This window comes from Crocuta crocuta, unplaced genomic scaffold (assembly GCF_008692635.1).
Source record: "Crocuta crocuta isolate KB4526 unplaced genomic scaffold, BGI_CrCroc_1.0 scaffold138, whole genome shotgun sequence".
Taxonomy (NCBI): Eukaryota; Metazoa; Chordata; class Mammalia; order Carnivora; family Hyaenidae; genus Crocuta; species Crocuta crocuta.
The window spans coordinates 6,155,443-6,176,587 of record NW_027532585.1 but is presented as its reverse complement, the minus strand read 5'-3'; the positions used below and the strand labels follow the sequence as shown (position 1 = coordinate 6,176,587).

Below are 21,145 nucleotides of genomic sequence, written 5' to 3'. Positions count from 1 at the left end.
ACTTTTTTCCACCGGATATTCTTTCCTGCTTTGTCGAAGAATAGTTGACCATATAAATGTGAGTTCATTTCTGGATTTTCTATTTTGTTCCATTGATCTGTGTTTCTGTTTTTGTGCCAGTACCATACTGTCTGGATGATAACAGCTTTGTAATATAACTTGAAGTGTGGAATTGTGATGCTTCCAGCTTTGCTTTGCTTTTTCAGGATTACTTAGACTGTTAGGGGCCTTTGTGGTTCCATACAAATGTTAGGATTTGCTTCAAACAAATTGTAGGATTCTAGTTCTGTGAAAAAAGCTGGTGGTATTTTGATAAGGATTGCATTAAATGTCTAGATTGCTTTAGGCAGTATAGACATTTTAACAATTGTTCTTCTAATCCGTGAGCATGGAATGTTTTTCCATTTCCTTGTGTCATCTTCAATTTCTTTCATAAGTGTTCTATAGTTTTCAGAGTACAGATCTTTTACTTCTTTGGTTAGGTTTATTCCTAAGTATTTTATGGGTTTTGGTGCATTTGTAAATGGGAACAATTCCTTGATTTCTCTTTCTGCTTGCTTCCTTATTGATGTATAGAAGTACAACAGATTTCTGTATGTTGATTTTGTATCCTGCAACTTTAATGAATTTATTTATCAGTCCTAGCAATTTTTTTTTGGTAGAATCTTGAAGGTTTTCTATATACAATATCATGCCATCTGCACATAGTGAATTTTGCTTCTCCCTTGCTGATTTGGGTACCTTTTATTTCTTTGTTGTCTGATTGCTGTGGCTAGGACTTTCAGCTCTTAGTTTTTTTTTTTTTAACTTAAAAAATATTTTTAATGTTTTATTTATTTTTGCGAGAGAGATAGAGACATCATGAGCAGGGGAGGGTCAGAGAGAGAGGGAGTTACAGATTCCGAAGACAGGCTCCAGGCTCTGAGCTAGCTGTCAGCACAGAGCCCGATGCGGGGCTCAAGCCCACGAACCTTGAGATCATGACCTGAGCTGAAGTCCGATGCTTAACCGACTGAGTTACCCAGGCGCCCCTCCAGCTCTTAGTTAAATAATGGTGGGGAGAGTGGACATATGTCCTGTTCCTGACTGTGGATGAAACGCCCTCAGTTTTTCTCCAATGAGGAGGATATTAGCTATGGATTTTTCATATATAGTCTTTATTCCATTTAAACCTACTTTTTGAGGGCTTTTTATAATGAATGGATATTGTACTTTGTCAAATGTTTTTTTTTTTAATCTATTGAAATAATCATAAGATTTTTATCCTTTCCTTTATTAATGTCTTGCATCACATTGATTAATTTGCAAATATTAACCACCCTTGCAATCCAGGAATAAATTCCACTTGATCATGGTGAATGATTATTTTAAATGTATTGTTGGATTTGATTTACTAGTATTTTATTGAGAATTTTTGCATCTCTGTTCATTAGAGGTATTGGCCTGTAGTTCTCTCTTTTGTCTTTATCTGGTTTTGATATCAGGGTAGTGCTGGCCTCATAAAATAAATTTGGAAGTTCTTCCCCCTTTTCTGTTGTTTGGAACATTTTGTGAAGAATATATATTAACTCCCTTTTAAGTGTTTGGTAAAGTTTACCTGTGAAGCTATCTGTTCCTGGACTTTTGTTTGTCGGGAGGTATTTGATTACTGATTTAATTAACTAATTACTTTGCTGGTTATCAGTCTCTTTGCATTTTCTATTCCTTTCAGCACAGAGCCCGATGCGGCTCTGTTTGAGTGTTGATAGTTTGTATGTTTCTGAATTTTATCATTTTATTCTAGTTTGTCCAATTTGTTTTTCATAATATTATCTTATAATTGTTTGAATTTCTGTGGTGGTGGTTGTTTCTATTCTCTCATTTGTGATTTATTTATTTGGGTTTTTTCTCTTTTCTTTTTGATAAGTCTCACTTGGGATTTACCAATTTTATTAAATCTTTCAAAGAACCAGTTCCTGATTTCATGGATATGTTCTATTGGTTTTTAGTTTCTATATCATTTATTTCTGCTCTAATCTTTATTATTTCCCTTCTTCTGATGCTTTACCTTCACTTGTTCCTTTTCAGTCTCCTTTAGGTATAAGGTTAGTTTGTTTATCTGAGATTTTTCTTTCTTCTTGAGAGAACTGGTATTACTATAAACTTCTCTCATAGGACCACTTTTGCTGTATCCCAAAAGGTTTAGACTATTGTGTTTTCATTTTCATTTGTGTCCAAGTATTTTTAAATTTCTCCTTTGGTTTCCTCTTTGACCCGTTCATTGTTTGGTAGCATGTTGTTTAACCTCAATGTATTTGTGGTCTTTCCAACTTTTTTCTTATGGTTGACTTCAAATTTCATAGCATTATGTTCAGGAAAGGTACATGGTATGATTTTAATCTTTTTGCATTTGTTGAGGCCTGTTTTGTGACCCAGTATGTGATCTGTTCTGGAGAATGTTCTATGTGCACTTGAAAAGAATGTTTATTTTGCTGTTTTAGTATGGATTGTTCTGTTTTGTCTGTCTGTTCCAGTATGTCATTCAAAGCCATTGTTTCTTTGATGATTTTCTGTTTAAATCATCTCTCCATTGGTGTAAGTGAGGTGTTAAAGTTCCACATTATTATTGCATTATTATATATTATTTCCTTTGTATTTGTTATTAATAGCTTTTTAAAATATTTTGGTGCTTTCATGATGGGTGCATAAATATTTACAATTGTTATATTGTTGGATTCTCCTCTTTATGATTGTATAGTGTCCTTCTTTGTCTCTTGTTATGGTCTTTGTGTAATAATATCAAGTTTGTCCAAAATAAGTATTGCTACTCTGGCTTTCCTCTGACATCTTTTTTTGTGATAAATGTTTCTCTATCCCATCACTTTCAATCTGCAGGTGTCTTTAGGTCTAAAATTAGTCTCTTCTAGGCAGCATAGTGATGGGTGTTATTTTTTTAATTCATTCTGACACCCTGTGCAGTGTCTTTAGATTGGAGCATTTATCTATTTGCCTTAAAAGTGATTATTGACAGATATACATTTATTGCCATTTTATTACTTACTTTGTTTTTGTTTCTGGCCATTTTCTCTAATTCTTCCTTGTCTTTGTCACTTTTGGTCTTTCCTTTCCATTCAAAGAGGCCCCTATAATATTTATTGCAGGGCTGGTTTAGTGGTTACTAACTCCTTTAGTTTTTATTTGTCTTGGAAATTCCTTATCTCTTCTATTTTAAATGACAGCCTTACTACATAATATTCTTGGCTATAGATTTCTATCATTTAACGCTCTGAACATAGCATGCCACTCCCTTCTGTCTTGCCAAGTTTCTGTTGAGAAATTCCCAGCCAGCCTTATGGATCTTCCCTTATAAGTTAAGGACATCTTTTGTCTTTCTGCTAAGATTTTTATTTATCATTGTATTTTGTAAAAGTAATTACAGTATATCTTGTATGTCTTGTATGACCTGCTTTTGTTGATTTTTATGAGAGTACTCTGTGCCTCCTGGATCTGGATGCCTGTTTTCTTCCTCAGATTAGGATAGTTTTGAGCTATTATTTCTTCAAGTAATTTTTCTGCCTTCCTTTTCTCTCTTTTTGTTTTGGGACTCCTGTAATAATAATATTACTACATGTGATGGAATCACTGAGTTCCCTAAGTCTGTTTTAATGTTGCATACTTCTTTCTTTTGGCCAGACTTATTATTTTCTAATATTATGTCTTCTAGGTCACTAATCATTCTTATGGTTCTTCCAACATGCTGTTCATTGCATCTAGCCTGTTTCCAATCTCTCCATCTCAGATTGATTCTTTTTTATCTCTTTTATCTCAGTGGTAAGGGCCTCACTGATGTCTTCTATACTTTTCTCAAGCCCAGTGAATGTCCTTATGACATTACTTTAAAATTTCCATCAAGCATGCTACTTATATCTGTTTCACTCAGATCTCTACACATGACCTTATCTGGTTTTTAAATTTGCGATGAATTCCTCCATCTTGGCATTTTGTCTAAGTCTCTGCTTTCTTCCCTGTGTTAGAAAAGCCAGTTTTGTCTCCTCCTCCCTAAAATAATGGTCTTATGAAGAAGAGGTCATATAGTGTCCAGAGCCTGGAGCTTCAAGGAGTGTTTCTGATGTGTGCTGAATATGCTCTGCTGTTGTGTTTTGGCTATTATATCCTTTAGGCCAATCATTTGTGGAGGTTCTTTTTGCCTGCTGTGGCAAGTATTGGTCCCAGTCTAAATATGGCAAGTTTTAACTAGGTGTGCTCTGGTCTGCTTTTGAAATGAGACCTGACAGCATCTCCACCAGAACTGATACTCTGCCGAACTCTAATCAGGAGATGTGGTATGGGTAGGGGGTTTGTACTGGTCTTCTGGAGAAGGGGCCTACTTCACTGGGACTGAGGCAAGCTTGACTGAAAAGGGCAGTCCTGCCAGAGTGCAGCGGTGTGGGCTTGGAGGAATAATCAAGTTAGGCAGCCAGTGTAGGTGCTTCCTTCAGGTTGCTCTGTGATTATGCTGAGGGGCAATGAAGGGAAATGTTCAACTCCTTTGTTCCTAGAGAAGTATCTCCATGAACACTGCCTTTTAGCGATGAGATCCATAAATACAGAATAATCCTCCTGTTGTGTTCCCCAGGTGTTCTTCAGATCCCTGTTTCCATGCTGTCTTTCCCTGGATCGTTTGCCTGCTTTCTCTCCATGAGCAGTACAGTGGCCTTTGGGCCCATCCCAGCCAAGCCCAGTGACCTTTAAAACTTCAGACTTTAAGCCCCAGTAGTTGCAAGAACTCATGAAATTCAACCTCTCTCACTTTCCAAGGCAATGGCTTTGGGGAAATGTTCTCCCTGTGTGTTCTTCTGCATGCTCCTCGCTCTTTCTCACCCTTCTCCATGACCAAATCTTCCTCCCCTCTACGGCACCTGCTACCTCTTTCTCCCCTAAACCGCATGTCCACACTTCCTACTTTCTCTGATGTGGCCTCTTATCTCCCTTTAGTTGTGAAATTCGTTATGTCAATCTTTAGGTTGATTTCTCGGGTATTTATGATGATTTGATAGTTACCTAGTTGTGTTCATGGAAAGAGAGAGGAGCCTAGGGTCCTCCTACTCTAACATCATCTTCCTACATTATCTCTTTAATCTACTTCGAGTTGTTTTCTGTACATGGTGTAAGATAAGTGCTATAGACTGTTTGTGCCCTCCCCCACCCCGTCATGTGTCAAATCCTAATGCTCAATGTGATGGTATTTAGAGATGGGACATGTGGGAAATAATTAGGTCATGATGTTGGAGCCCTCTTAAATGGGATTCATACCCTCACAGAAGAGGCCCTAAAGAGTTCCCTCACCTCTTTTTGCCATGTGAGGGCACAGTGAGAAGGGGCTTGTCTATGCACTATGTACTTGGCTTCAACAGACACCAACTTTTCCAGCACTGTTATCTTTGGATTCCCAGCCTCCACTTGTGTGAAATATATAGTTCTTCTCTTTGTAGTCACTGCCCATGCACTAGTCTCTGGTATTTTTGTTATAGCAGCCCTAGTGCACTAAGACAGTTAGGATACAATTTCATTCTTTCTCCGGGGATGTCCAGTTTCCCTATCCTTCCCTTGTTGTATATTTTTGGCTTCCTCAATGATGATTACTTAACCATATATCTGTGGGTATATTTCTGGGCTCTCTGTTTATTGTGTTGGACCATATATCTGTTTCTATGCCAGTACCCTATTTTTAATTATTATAGAGTTCTAATATATTTTGAAATCAAGATACATTATACCTCCAGCTTTGTTCTTCTTTCTGAGGACTGTTTTGGCTTTGGGGGTCTTTTATGATTCTATATAAATTTGTTTTTTTTAATTATTTTCATTTTTATTTATTTTTTATTTTCAAATTTACATCCAAGTTAGTTAGCATATAGAGAATAGATTGAAGTGATTCATCTGCTATATATTATACCCAGTGTTCATCCCAACAAGTGTCTTCCTTAATGACCCTTACCCATTTAGCCCATCTCCCCTGCCCACAAACTCTACAGCAACCCTCAGTTCTCTATATTTAAATGAATCTATTATGTTTTGTCTTCCTCCCTGTGGTTATATTACTTTTGCTTCCCTTCCCTTATGTTCACCTGTTTTGTATCTTAAATTACACGTATGAGTGAAATCATATTTGTCTTTCTCTGACTAATTGTGCTTTGCATACTACCCTCTAGTTCCATCCACATACTTGAAAGTGACAAGATTTCATTCTTTTTGATTGCTGACTAATACTCCATTCTGTATATGTATATATACATACCACATTTTCTTTATCCACTCGTCTGTCGTTGGATATTTGGGTTCTTTCCATTCTTTGGCTATTGTTGATAGAACTGCTATAAACATTGGGGTGCAGGTGCCCCTACAAAACAGCACACCTGTATCCCTTGGAGACAAAAACTAGCAGTACAATTGCTGAATTGCAGGATAGTTCTATTTTTAACTTTTTGAGGAGCCTCAGTACTGTTTTCCAGAGTGGCTGCACCAGTTTGCATTTCTACCAGCAGTGCAAAAGAAATCCTCTTTCTCCACATTCTTGCCAACATCTGTTGTCTGAGTTGTTAATTTTAGCCATTCTGACAGGTGTAAGGTGGTATCTTATTATGGTTTTGATTTGTATTTCCCTGATGATGAGTGATGTTGAGTATTTTTTCATGTCTGTTAGCCATCTGGATGTCTTCTTTGGAGAAGTGTCTATTCATGTCTTTTTCCCATTTCTTCACTGGATTATTTGCTTTTTGGGTATTGAGTTTGATAAGTTCTTTATAGATTTTGGATACTAACCCTTTATTTGATAGGTCATTTGCAAATATCTTCTTCCATTCCATTGGTTGCCTTTTAATTTTGCTGATTGTTTCCTTCACTGTGCAGAAGGTTTTTATCTTGACTGAGGTCCCAATAGTTCCCTTGCCTCCATAGACATGTTGAGTAAAAAGTTCCTGTGGCCAAGGTCAAAGAGGTTTTTGCCTGCTTTCTTCTTTAAGATTTTGATGGCTTCCTGTCTTATGTTTAGGTCTTTCATCCATTTTTAGTTTGTTTTTGTACATGGTATAAGACAGTGGTCCAGGTTCAGTTTTCTCCATATCGCTGTCCAGTTTTTCCAACACATTTGGGGAAGAGACTGTTGTCATTCCATTGGATATTCTTTCCTGCATCGCTTCTCGGCCTTTTGGCTAAGATCAAGTCGATATTCTTTCCTGCTTTGTCAAAGATTAGTTGGTCATACATTTGTGGGTCCATTTCTGGGTTCTTTATTGTGTTCTATTCATCTAAGTGTCTGTATCATACTGTCTGGGTGATTACAGCTTTGCAATACATTGTGAAGTCCAGGATTGTGATGCCTCCAGCTTTGGTTTTTCTTTTTCAGCATTACTTTGGCAATTTGGGGTCTCTTCTGGTTTATACAAATTTTAGCATTATTTGTTCTAGCTCTGTGAAGAATGCTGGTGTTATTTTGATAGGGATTGCATTGAATATGTAGATTGTTTTGGGTACTATCAATATTTTAATAACATTTGTTCCATTCCATGAGCAAGGACTTCTATATAAATTTTAAGATAGTTTTTCTATTTCTGTAAAAATGCCTCTAGGAGTTTGATTTGATGATACTGAATTTATAGATTTCTTTAAGTAATGTGAACTTTTAAACAATATTAAGTTTCCCAACCCAAGAGCACATGATGTATTTTCATTATTTGTATCTTCTTTCTTTTATCAATGTTGTATACTATTCAGTGTACATATTCCATCTCCTTGGTTAAGTTTACTCCTATTTTATTCTTTTTATAAAACTATAAATGGGATTTCTTACTTTCCTTTTCTCATGGTCTATTATTAGTGTATAGAAACAAAATTGATCTTTCAAATGTTGATTTTGTATGCTGAGACTTCACTGGATATATTAGTTCCAACTGGTTTGTCTATGTAAGTGTGAGCATGTGCATGCACACAGTGTTCAGGTTTTTTTTACATAGAAGATTATGTCATCTGCAAATAGATATTATTTTACTTCTTCCTTTCTGAATTGAATGGCTTTTATTTCTCTTTCCTAATTGCTTTTGGTAGGACCTCTAATACTTTATGAAATAGAAGTGGTGAGAGATGGCATCCTTTTCTTATTCCTGATCTTGGAAGAAAAGCTTTCAGTTTTTCAGTTTCTCTGTATTGAGTATGATATTTGCTTGCACTTGTCAATTACGGCCCTTATTATATTGGGGTACATTCCTTTTATATCTCATTTGTTTAGGATTTTTTATCATGAAAGGATGATTGACTTCACCGAGTGTTTTTTCTGTATCTATTGAGATGGCTATGATTTTTATCCTTCATTCAGTTAATGTGCTCTATCTAGTTAATTTATGTATGTTGACCCATCCTTTCATCCCAAGGATAAATCGTACTTCATCATGGTGAATGATCCTTTTAACGTGCTGTTGAATTTAATTTGCTGGTATTTTGTTGAGGATTTTTGCAACTGTGTTATTCAATGTTATTGGCCTAGAGTTTTTATTTCTTGTAGTAGCTTTGTCTGGCTTTGGTGTCCAAGTATTTCTGGCCTCACAAAATGAGTTGGGAAGTATTCCTTCTTTGTAGTTTTTAGGAAGAATTTGAGAAGGATTGGAATTAACTCTTTAAGTGTTTGATAGGATTCATCAGTGAGGTCATTTGTTCCTAAGCCTTTCTTTCATGGCAGGTTTCTGATTACTGAACCTCCATACATGTATTGATCTATTTATATTTTCTATTTATTCATGATTTAGTCTTGGTAGCTTGTATGGTTTTAGGAATTAATTGCTTTCTTTTAGGTTATCCCATATGTTGGTATAAAATTCGTTATAATAGTCTCAGAATTCTATCTTTTTCTGTGGCATTGATTGTAATGTTTCATTTCTGATTTTAAATCTTCTCTCATCTTCTTAATCTTGCTAAAGGTTTGGTCAATTTTATTTGCTGTTATTTTATTTTATTTTTTCATTTTATTTTATTTCATTTCATTTCTTTTTTTAAAAAAATTTTAATGTTTTATTTCTGGGAGATTTTATTTCATTTCATTTCTTTTTTTTTAAATTTTTTAAATGTTTATTTCGGAGAAAGAGAGAGAGACAGCGTGAACAGGGGAGGGACAGATAGAGAGGGAGACACAGAATCCGAGCAGACTCCAGGCTCTGAGCTAGCTGTCAGCGCAGAGCCAATGCAGGGCTCAAACCCACTANTAACATTTACTTCTTTTTGCTAACTTTGGACATAGTTTGTTGTTTTTTGAATTGAGGTGTAAAGTAAGGTTGTTTATTTGAGAGCCGTCTTCTTTTTTAATGCTAGCATTTGTCACTTTAAATTTTCTCTTTGAACTGACTCTGCTGCATCCCATTTGTTTTGGTGTGTAGTTTTTTCATTTTATTTTTTCTTAAAATATTTTCTGATTTCCCTTTTGATTTTTTTAAAGTATTTTATTTATTTCTAGGAGAGAGAGAGAGAGAGAGACAGCGTGAGCAGGGGAGGGTCAGAGAGAGAGGGAGTCACAGACTCTGAAACAGGCTCCAGGCTCTGAGCTGGCAGTCAGCACAGAGCCGACACGGGGCTCGAACCCATGAACCGCGAGAGATCATGACCTAAGCAAAAGTCGGACGCTTAACCGACTAAGCCACCCAGGCGCCCCCCCCTTTTGATTTTTTTGATCCATCAGTTCAGAAATCTGTTGTTTAATTTCTACATATTTTTGAACTTCCTAGTTTTTCTCCTGCTGTTGATTCCTAGTTTAATTCCCTTGTGGTGAGAAAATATAATTGATACATTTTCAGTCTTCTTAAGGTTGTTAAGAGTTGTTTTGTGATGTAACGTGATATATTTTGGAGACTATCCCATGTGTACATGAACAGAATGTGTCTTCTGCTGCTCTTTGTGGAATTATGTTTCTGTGTCTGTTAAATACATGTGCTGTAGTGGTGTTCAAGTCCACTTTCTCTTTATTGATTTTCTCTTTCTATTCACTGTTGAAAGTAGGGTATTGGAGCCTCTATTACTCTGTTCCTTCTGTTCTCTGCTTTAGTTATGTCTGTGTTTGTTTCTGTATTTATTTGCTGTCATAGTAGGTGCATATGTATATTTATAATTGTTATATCTTCCTGATGAATTGATGCATTTATCTTTATATATATATATATCCTTGTTTGTCTCTTATTAAAGTTTTTTTACTTATAGTCTGTTTTGTCTCATGTAAGTATAGCTACCTCTTCCCTCTTTTGTTTCTTATTTGCATGGAATATCTTTTTCCGTCCCTTCACTTTTAGTCTGTAAGTGTCTGTAAATCTGAAATAAGTCTCTTTGAGACAGCATAGTTTTGGGTATTGTTTTTTTAATCCAGCAGTCCACTTTCTATCTTTTGATTGTGGAGTTTAATGGATTTATGTTTAAAGTAATTATGGTAGGAGAGGACTTACTATTTCCATTCTGTTAATTGTTGTCTGTGTTATAGTTTGTGTGTGTGTATGTGTGTGTGGTATTGTTGTTTTTCTTGTTGTTGTTATTCTTCTTTACTCCCCTGCTGGCCTTCTTTGTTTTTTTATTGATTTTTTGTAGTGAAATGCTTTGATATCTTGCTCTTTTTCTTTTGTGTATATTCTATATGCATTTTCTTTGTAGTTATCATGAGTTTTACATACACTATATCATAGTTATAATAGTCTGTTTTAAGCTGATGAAACTTACTTCAATTACATGCCAAAACTCTATACTCTTAACCTGTTTCTCCTCTCTATCCACTCAGTTATTGATCTCATAACAGTTTAGTATTTATTTTTGTAAATCAGATCTAGTTGTGATGAGCTCCCTCAGCTTCTGTTTGTGTAGGAAAGTCTTCACGTCTCAGTGTTTTTAAGGACAGTGGGATACTATTCCTATTTGGTATATTTTTTCTTTCAAAACTTTTAATGTGCCATCCCAATCCCTATGTCCTGGAAAGTTTCTACTGAGAAATCCCCTGATAGCCTATGGGGCTCCATTGTATATGATAAGTCACTTTACTCTTTTTACTTTCAAAATCCTGTCTTTGACTTTTAACAATTTTATTTGATTTCTTTATGTTCATCTTCCTTTTGTTTTCTTCAGCTTCATGAATCTAGATATTTATACTTCTTAGTTTTGGAATATCTTAGGCCATTATTTCTTTAAATAAATTAATGCTCCTTTTCTCTTTTTAAGATGTGTGTGTGCGTGTGTGTGTGTGTGTGTGTGTGTGTGTGTGTTTGTATTTTCTTGATTGTATTGCTTAATCCATTAGGCTTCCTTCACTCTTTTTATTTCTCTTTTCTCTTTGTTCCCCTGACTGGTTAACTTCAGAAGATTTTTAGTTCATGGATTCTTTCTTCTACTTGGTCAAGTTTGTTGTTGGAACTCTATATTGTATTTTTTTAGTTAATTTATTGTATTCTTCTACTGTGGTTCTTTTTTATAGTTCTGCCTCTGTTGCATTGAGAACATATATTCATATATTGTTGTCTGGATTTCATTTAATTATCTTTCTGTGGTCTCTTATTCCTTCCTTATTACTTCTTTAATACAATTATTTTGAATCATTTGCCAGACAATTCTAGATCTCCATTTCTTTAGGGTCAGTTCCTGGAGATTTATTTTGTTCCTTTGGTTATGTCGTATTTCTCCCTTGTGGCTTTTCATTGGTGTCTGTGCTTTTGAAGAAACAACTACTTTTTCCAGTCTTTAGTGACTGACTTCAAAGGGAAAGATCTTCAGCAGTCAGCACAGCTAGAAGATACTGGGAGCATCAGACAGATGCCTTTTCTGTGATTGATCATGTTCCATAACTCTTCCTTTTTCTCCAAGGGGAAAAATCTTAGTGTTACATGCCTTCTCTCAGTTTTATAGAACCATTCTGACTGTAGTGAGCTGCCAGCCTTTTCCCTTTGGGCAGTACAGAAAATTCAGGGTGCTGGATGCACATTCCATTCTCTTCCTTGCTGGCAGAGAAGTCTCAAGGTTCTGCACCTTTTCCTAACCTTGCAGAACCATGCCAGCAGCAGTAAGCCACCCACTTACTTTCTTTATCTTTAGCTACTGTCAGATATCTAAACTATGCTTCTTCTCTTAGTGCTCTGGGTGATGTAATTCAGAAACAATTCCTTTGGGCAGTTCAATGAAAGGCCAGGGTTGTTGGATATATGCTACATTCAGTCTCTTCCCTGTGGGAGAAGTCAAAGCCAAGGTGTTTTCTCTAATGCTGAGTGCTGCCCTGGGGCAGAGGCTGAAATGGGTAAAGTGAATTGTTCTTCTTACTGATTATAATGTGACTATTCCTGGTTTCGTATTATTCTTTGGTACTGAAACTTTTTAACTGGATTTTGATTCTATCATAAAGGTATTTTGGCCCATATAACATTGTTAAATCAGTGTTTTTATGGAGGATACAGGTTGTAACTTCCTATTTCATCATCTTACTAATGTCCTATTTCATCATCTCACTGTTTCTTTTGCTGCATGTTTTATTATATATTAATCTATCTTTTAAAGCCATATCATATATTTTAATAGTTTTTTAAATAGAGTAAACTCAAAATATATCTTGCCATTTGCTAGCTTCCTTTCTCTAAAGTATTTTATTGGACTTGCCAACAAATAATATAATTTCTTAAGTTTTCATTTTCTAGTAAAATAGGGTCTCTTTTCTCAAAAAGTAGAACAGCTCATTTAATGTTACACCTTATTCTTTAGATTTTAAGAAGTGTCTATATTCTTGGGAATACATTTAGCATTTCGACTTTTAAATAAGAATTTTAAAGTATAATGTTTCAAGTATAACCCTCTCTTTACTGATATTGTGTTTTTTTTTTACCAAGACATTAGAAATGTCAGAAACTACATTGTTCACTGTAATAAGAAAGCTTTTATAAGTGCACTATAATCATCATTGACTTCTTTTTCATTGTAAAATATACATAAAATAAAATTCATCATTTTAATCATTTTTAGGTGTATAATTCAGTGGCATTAAGTACATTTACAGTGTTGTGCAACCCATCAACACTATCTGTCACCATTTTTTTTAATCATTCCAAACAGAATTTCTATATCCATTAAGTAATAATTCCTCATTCCTTTCCCTCCACAGAGCCCCTTTATTCTACTTTCTGTCTCTGAATTTTTATATTCTGAGTATCTCGTATGTATAGCCATATGATATTTGTCTTTTTGTGTTGGGCTTATTTCACTCAGCCTGATGTTTCCAAGATTCATCCATGTTGTAGTATGTGTCAGAATTTCACTTTTTTTTGCCATTGGGCTCTTGAATGTTTTTAATGGTAATTCCTAACTTATGTACTTCTTTGAAGACATAAGAAATTTTATTATAATTGGAATATCTGGAATGTGAATACCATTTCTCTACAATACTATCCCCGGTGTCATATATGTAGGTCCAGATTACCCAGAATTTTAGTTTGCTTCTCTCTTGACCATCCTTTCCTTTTTCAGTTTCCTGAAAATATCAACTGGTTCCAAATGTCACAGCTTTCCATTTTACATTCTACTGGCTTGTCTACTTGAAACCAGTAGCTCAGACACATTTTCTCTGAAACTGTAGGATGCTAAGCTCAGCATGAGAGGTGTCACTGAGAATGCTTGTAATATCATTATATGTAATTATATAAATATTATTCATAATTAAAGAGGTACTCAGCTTGGAACAGGTAGTGAAGTTAATATGTGGTCAGGACTTCCTACTTATCTTACATAAAAGATAATAATAAATGGATGCCTTGATTATTTATTCATTTCCTACATTTTGACAATTGATTAATCCATTTTTATGTGAGAGTTCTAGTTTATGTAATTTATGTATGTTTATTTTTCACTACAAAAGGGGTGTATAAGGGATGCATGAGTGGCTCAGTTGGTTAAGTGTCCAACCTCAGCTCAGGTCATAATCTCATGGCTCATGAGTTCAAGCCCCACATCAGGCTCTGTGATGACAGCTCAGAGCCTTAGAGCCTGTTTCAGATTTTGTGTCTCCCTCTCTGTCTGCTCCTATCCGACTCACACGCTTGTCTCTGTCTTTCTTTCAAAAAGAAAAAAAACAAAAATTTAAAAAAAAAAACCTAATGTGTAGTCATACAATATATACCTAAGAAAAAGTCTTTCAATAAAACAACAATCTTACATTGCTGTAAAATTACTTTGGATTAATCAAAACCTGTACCATTTAAATATTTACTACAGGTAAGCAAAGAGAATCAAAATGCAAAAAATAAATTACAGCATCCCCTGGCTTACAGACAGAAGGCTGAATTATGGTAGAGAAGATAAATGGAAACTTTAAAGTACCTTTGAATTTATCACCAATATTTTTTCATTAAAATTATATAATTGACATCTACACACATGAATACTGACAAAATGTATTGAACCTGTGAAACATAGCATGGGCATAATTAAAACATAAAACATTATTTAGTATAGATTGATTTTTTAACCCTAATATTTTCTTTTTTGGTAGTCAAACAAAAATTTGGATATTTCAATTAATGCGTCAAACAACTTTAATCTCAACATTACATGGTCAGTTGGTTCAACAGGTAAGAAAATTTTGTTGTCACGTCTTTCACATTTGTTTGTATATGGGAGATGTTCTAATGTGACTGTTTTTGTTAATTCAAATAATTGAAATTAAAAAATATGTTATAATAATTGTGCTGGTTCAGGTATAAGTAATAGGTAGTAGTATTAATAAAGTTTCATTACTCTGTTAACTTTCTTCCTTATTCAATTAAAGTTGAATAAATTCAAATATTATACACCACTTACTATTTTAAAATGACATTGTTATGAATTGCTGATTTTAATTAAGATAGAGTACTTCTTTAATGATTGAGACTAAGATTTCAATTATTTATTCACTCTCGAAAAGCTATAAATTTAATTATTAACCTTAATATTGATATAAAACAAATTCTGTGCATGTTGATAAATTAACAGGTTTTTTATTCCTTTTCAACTTAGAAATATACCCTCACCTTTGTCAGCTTTGATGCTGAGAGAGGATTTTAAAAAACCCTCTCCTTAATAGGTCTTCTGTAATAAGTTATAGAAGTTGACAATTTTGACTATTAAAAAATAGAACCAAGGTGAAATACAAACTGCCTGTTCGACAGTATGTTCACTTTTTTGGGTATTTATATCTTAAGAAATTATATGGATTTTTATTTTCTATATCAAAGATATACTGTTTTATAAATGTGTTGGAATCTTCCTTAAAGAAAACGTGGATTCTGGCGTGCGTGGGTGTCTCAGTCAGTTGGGCATTCAGCTCTTGGGCTCTTGATTTCAAGGTCGTGAGTTCAAACCCCATACTAAGGTCCTGTACTGTGCATGGAGCCTACTAAAAAAGAAAGAAGGAAAAGAAAACATATGTATTCTTAGGTCATTATGCTATTTTAATATGTAATCGTGGAGACATAGAATTCAAGAGTGACATAGTTTCTGCAATTCTAGAACCTATAGTATATATGTTAAAAAATTGAGAAGTTTGGGCAAATATATATACATTTTACTACAATGGTGCCCAACCTATTGTAAAATCTTGTCACTGTGAGCTTCATTAATTAAGAATTCATGAAAACTTGTACTACCAATTTGAAAACTACTCTGGCATAATAAACTGACTCCAGAAGAGTTCTAAAATTTGTCAACAAAAATATACAAAACCTTTATAGTTAGATTAGAATGATTGTTTTAGTATGTAAGAAATTACTTGTAACTTTCAGATTCCCAAAACCAAATTTCAGAAATTTTGGTTTATCAGATTGGGAGATGGGATCATGAAACAGCAACCCAGGTAATTTTGGATTAGGTGATGAGTTAGAAATTAATTCACTTGCTCAGTATACTAGTTCTAAATATTTTTACTGTTTGTTAAAGTGGAGGGCTCAGTAAGACTGTTGGAAATGCTTTGTTCCATTTGGTTAATTTCAGTAAATATTTATTGAGTATGCAATATGTGTTTAACTAATTGAACATTTAGCTCATGTTTTAAATTACAGCCTCCTTTTAATTTATTCAAAGTAGTGATGGTTCAATTTGTTGTTAAGACAAATAAATTAATTTCTTTTCTATGTTTTAATTGGATTGAGACATGTGAAATATGTCCTGATTTGTTTTGAGAGGCTCTATGGAGTAGTGAATAGAAAGAATTCAGTGTCTGGAGCTAATATATACCTGAGTTCCAAAGAGGAATTTACCATTCAGTAGCTATAAATTTAAGACTAGTGTTTTAATCTTTCTCAGGCTCAGGTTTCAATTTGAAAAAAATAGAGATGGAATACCTCTGGGATAAAATTGTTATTAGAGAAGAATATAAAGTGTCTTTACCAATGTTTAGCCCATAGCACTTAATCAGTGGTATCATTAAAAAAAATAATTTTATACTGTTTCCATTACATTTATGATTATCTTATTTCTCCTTTATCACTCTGAATAGTAAACAAGTTTATTTTGATAGTTATTTTTATAAGTGCAATTATAAAAATTAAGTAAATACATATTTTTAAGTTTAAAAAGATCATTTTTTCCCAGTATAAAATTTTAAGGCTCATTTTTATTATTATATTTTAGCTGGAACAATATCTGGAGAGGAGACTCCTATAATGTCCAAGACTAATATAAAGGAATACAGAGATAGTTTTTCCTATGAAAAATTTAACTTTAGAAGTAACCCTAACATTACATTCTATGTGTACGTCAGCAACTTTTCCTGGCCTATTAAAATACAGGTAAGTGCTAATAGTATTTACCATAATGACCATTGAATATTTTCTTTACAAAAACAGCGCTACTTTTGTTCAAAGTAATGATATGGAAAAGATTTTTATTTTTTGAACTACATGATGCAGGTGTGTACCCTTGATAAAAAGGGTACATTAAATGTCTATGATGATGAATGTCTTTATAAAAAAAGTTCATACTTATGATATTGAATCATCAATGCACTAATTCTTTACTGAAATCATATTCTAAAAATGCATTAAGGGGCGCCTGGGTGGCTCAGTCGGTTGAGTGTCCGACTTTGACTCAGGTCATGATCTCATGGTTTGGGAGTTTGAGCTCCACATCGGGGTTTGTGCTGACAGCTCAGAGCCTGGAGCCTGCTTTGGATTCTGTGTATCCCTCTCTCCCTCTCCCTCCCTCTCTCTCTCTCTCTCTCTTTCTCTGTCCTTCCCCTACTCATACTCTCTCTATCTCTCTCATAAATAAACATTAAGAAAAAGAATATTTAAAAAGTTACTTGCTGTTTTTAGAATCTAATTTTTGCTTTATTATATACTGAACATAATTTAAACTTTCATTAAAAATTTAAGGTAAGCAACTTAACAGTTCTTTAAGACCCACTCTCTCTCTCTGTTGATTTCTTTATGCTNCCATGTAGTATTCCATGGTATAGATAAACCACATCTTCTTGATCCATTCATCTGTTGATGGACACTTAGGCTCTTTCAGGGTTCGTGTTCTTAATTTATGCTTTTATGAAAGAAAAACCTGTGTGTTTTAGTGTTGGGATTTGTTCATATATTCATTCTTTTATGACTTATTATTTGATTAGATGGAATTCAGATTAGTTTATGCAATATCTCATATGTATCAAGGTCTGTGCTAGGTTATTACGTTTTTTAATTTTATTTTTTTATTAAANTGTGGTTTATCTATACCATGGAATACTACATGGCAATGAGAAATAAGTCAGGCAGAGAAGGTTATTATGTTTTAAAATCTTTTAACAATGTACATGGGGCACCTGGGTGGCTCAGTTGGTTAAATGTCCAATTCTTGATTTCAATTCACTTCATGATTTCATGGTGGTGAAACCGAGCCCCACATCACGCTCTGTGCTGGGCATGGAGTCTGCTTAATATTCTCTCCCTCCCTCTCCCTTTGTGTCCTTTTGTGTGTGTGTGTGCACGCGCGTGCGCACACACACACACTGTTTCTCAAAAAGAAATTGTAGATTATGTCTTCCCTTTTATATAGTGACAGCTTACAATCTGTGACCGAAAATGTTTGTATGGGTTTTATTTTTAGGTTTCAAGTTTTTATTCAAATTCTAGTTAATTAACATACAGTGTAATATTGGCTTCAGGAGTAGAATTTAGTGATTCATCACAAGTGCCTTCCTTAATAGCCATCACTTTTTTAACCCACCTATCTCCCTCCATCAACCTTCAGTTTGTTCTCTATAACTAAGAGTCTGTTTTATGGTTCGCCTCTCTTTTCTTCCCCTCCCCGCCATGTACATCTTGTCATTTATTATATTCCACGAGTGAGATCATATGGTATTTATCTGTTCTGTGACTTACTTTGCTTAGCATAATACACTCTAGCTCCATCCACATTATTGCAAATGGCAAGATTTCTCTCGTTTTGGTGGTTGAGTAATATTCATGTGTGTGTGTGTGTGTGTGTGTGTACATAATACATACATACTACATCTTCTTTATCCATTCATCAGTTGATGGACATTTGGGATCTTTCTATACTTTGACTGTTATTGATAGTGCAGCTATAAACAACAGGGGACATATGTCCCTTTGAATCGGTGTTTTTGTATCCTTTGGATAAAAACCTGGTAGTTCAATTGCTGGATCATAGGGCAGTTCTATTTTTANGAAACAGGCTCCAGGCTCTGAGCTGGCTGTCAGCACAGAACCCGACGCGGGGCTCGAACCCACGAACCGCGAGATCATGACCCAAGCGAAAGTCGGACGCTTAACCGACTAAGCCACCCAGGCGCCCCAGGGCAGTTCTATTTTTACTATTTGAGGAACCTCCATATTGTTCTCCGTATTGGCTACATCAGTTTGCATTCCCACCAACAGTGTAAGAAGTTTCCCCTTTCTCTGTTCCTAACCAACATTTGTTGTTCCTGTGTTATTACTGTTAGCCATTCTGACAGGTGTGAGGAGGTATCTCATCATGGTTTTTACTTATATATCTCTGATGATGACTGATATTGAACAACTTTTCATGTGTGGGTTGACCATCTGTATCTCTTCCTTGGAAAAATGTCCACTCATATCTTCTACCCATTTCTTAACTGGATTATTATTTTTTTAAATATTAATTTCTGTGAAATTTGTGGGGACATGGTATTTTTAAAAGTCATATATTTATGGGAAAATTATTTTCACATTTATGGCTAATTTAATATCTAAATTAAGGAAATTAACTATTCAAGAAATATTATAAATTATTACTCAATAATAGGAATTATTTGATAAACTTATTTCTTCATTGTATAGTGCTTTATTTCAATGGTGTTATAGTCAGAAAATTCTGGAAATGTTTCCACATAGTTTTTTAAAATTTTGACATTGGTAATGTTGGATATATCTTTTTATTTTCTAAGATTTATATGGAAATGTGAATCAGTTTTCACTTGGCTTCTTGTAATTATGTTTAAAGGAAAGTAAAGGTCTCATCTGTTGACCCTATTAAGTAGTAATTAAAATTGATATAGTTGTTACCATTTTAATTTTTTTCATGTTCTTCATGTCTTGGTTATCTAATTATTTCATTTTTAAGCAAATTACATAGTTATTATAGAATGTTAATGAATATTTAATGACTAAATATTAACTTTATAAATTGGAGTTTCATTTGAGAACATACTAGTAACAAACTACTAGAAGCCAAACCTGAGTGTGTAATAAAGCTGAAATTTTCCACTTTCTCTAATTAATAAAATTTAGAATATAATTGTGATGGTCGAAATGATTAGAGCTGAATTCCTACCGTGTGATTTAAGTTATTGCATTCGTTCTAAGGAATATGTTATTTTGAACCATATGAGTATGTATGTTTCAATAGGACTATAATAAACTTTCAATTATTAAATATAAAATAGTAAGAAGATTTTAATTAGTTATATTTACTAATAAAATTGAAATACTCGATCCACTTGTGAATGTTTAATCTACCTTGTTATACAGGGATAAGCTCCTCTTGGTCATTTTGTGTTATTTTCTCATGTATTGTTGTATTTGCTGTCTTAAAATTTTGTTAAGAATTTTTATACCTATATTTATTAGGGCTTTTAGTCTATAGTTTTTTATTCTTGTAATGTTGTTTGACATTGTATTGCTGGCCTTATAAAATGTGTTGGGAAATATTACTTCCTCTGTAACTTTCTGAAATATCTGTGTATCTGAAATACACACAGATATTATTATTTTTTTCCCCTTGAATTTGTGGTAGAATTCAACAATGAATTTATTTGGACTAATAGTTTTCTTTGTGGGAAGGTTTTAACTAAAAAATCAAATTTCTCTAATAGATTTAGAGCCTTTCTGGTTTTCTATTTCTTTTGGAGTGAGCTCTATCAATTTGTGTCTCCCAGTTGTATTTCTCCCATTTGACTTAATTTGTAGAATTTATTGGCAAAAGATTGTCAATAATATTCGTATGTTATTTAGTGATGTCATCACTCTCATTTCTGATATTTATAATTTGTTTCTCCTCTATTTCATTTTTTCCCTGCTTTGTCAGTATGGCTAGAGAGTTATCACTTTCATTGATTTTTTTTCTTAAGGAAACAAATGTTTTCTTTTTTTTCTCTATGTTTTTTTAAATTTCATTAATTTCTACTCTTTATTCCCTTTCTTTTACTTACTTTGAAATTAAATTGTTCCTTTTTTTCTTGTTTCTTAAGGTGAATAGTTTCTAATTTCCTTTTTTTTTTTAAGTTTACTATTTTGAGAGAGAGGAAGAGAAAGAGAAGTGAATGGGGCAGAGAGAGAGGAAGAAAGAATATCAAGCAGGCATTTTTCTTGTGGTTAACTTCAAGTTTCATAGCATTGGAGTCTGAAAATATGCATGCTATGATCTCAGTCTTTTTGTACTGCTCAAATACTCCTTCTGCCCCTTTCCCCCTTCTCTTTTTCTCTGAGTTTACTATGATATGAACATTATTATGCTTTATGGAGTTGTTGAGTTCCCTATGTCTACATTTGTGATCCAGTATTTTTCTTTTCCTCTTCTTTTCAGCCTCATTATTTTATCTTCTATATCATTTATAAGTTCTTCTTCTTCTGTCCTGTGTTCATTAGGGCCAATTGGTTTTGCAAATTGGTTACAG

General features: G+C 33.9%; 1 protein-coding gene across 1 annotated transcript in view; it reads left to right on the top strand.

The window, feature by feature from the left end:
* ATRNL1 (attractin like 1) overlaps positions 1-21,145 on the top strand; it is a 767,076-nt gene that overhangs the window by 292,510 nt on the left and 453,421 nt on the right. The window contains exons 23-24 of the mRNA XM_077779526.1: positions 14,519-14,597; positions 16,633-16,790. Coding sequence (XP_077635652.1) covers positions 14,519-14,597; positions 16,633-16,790 — 237 coding nt within the window. The remainder of the gene's footprint in view (positions 1-14,518; positions 14,598-16,632; positions 16,791-21,145) is intronic.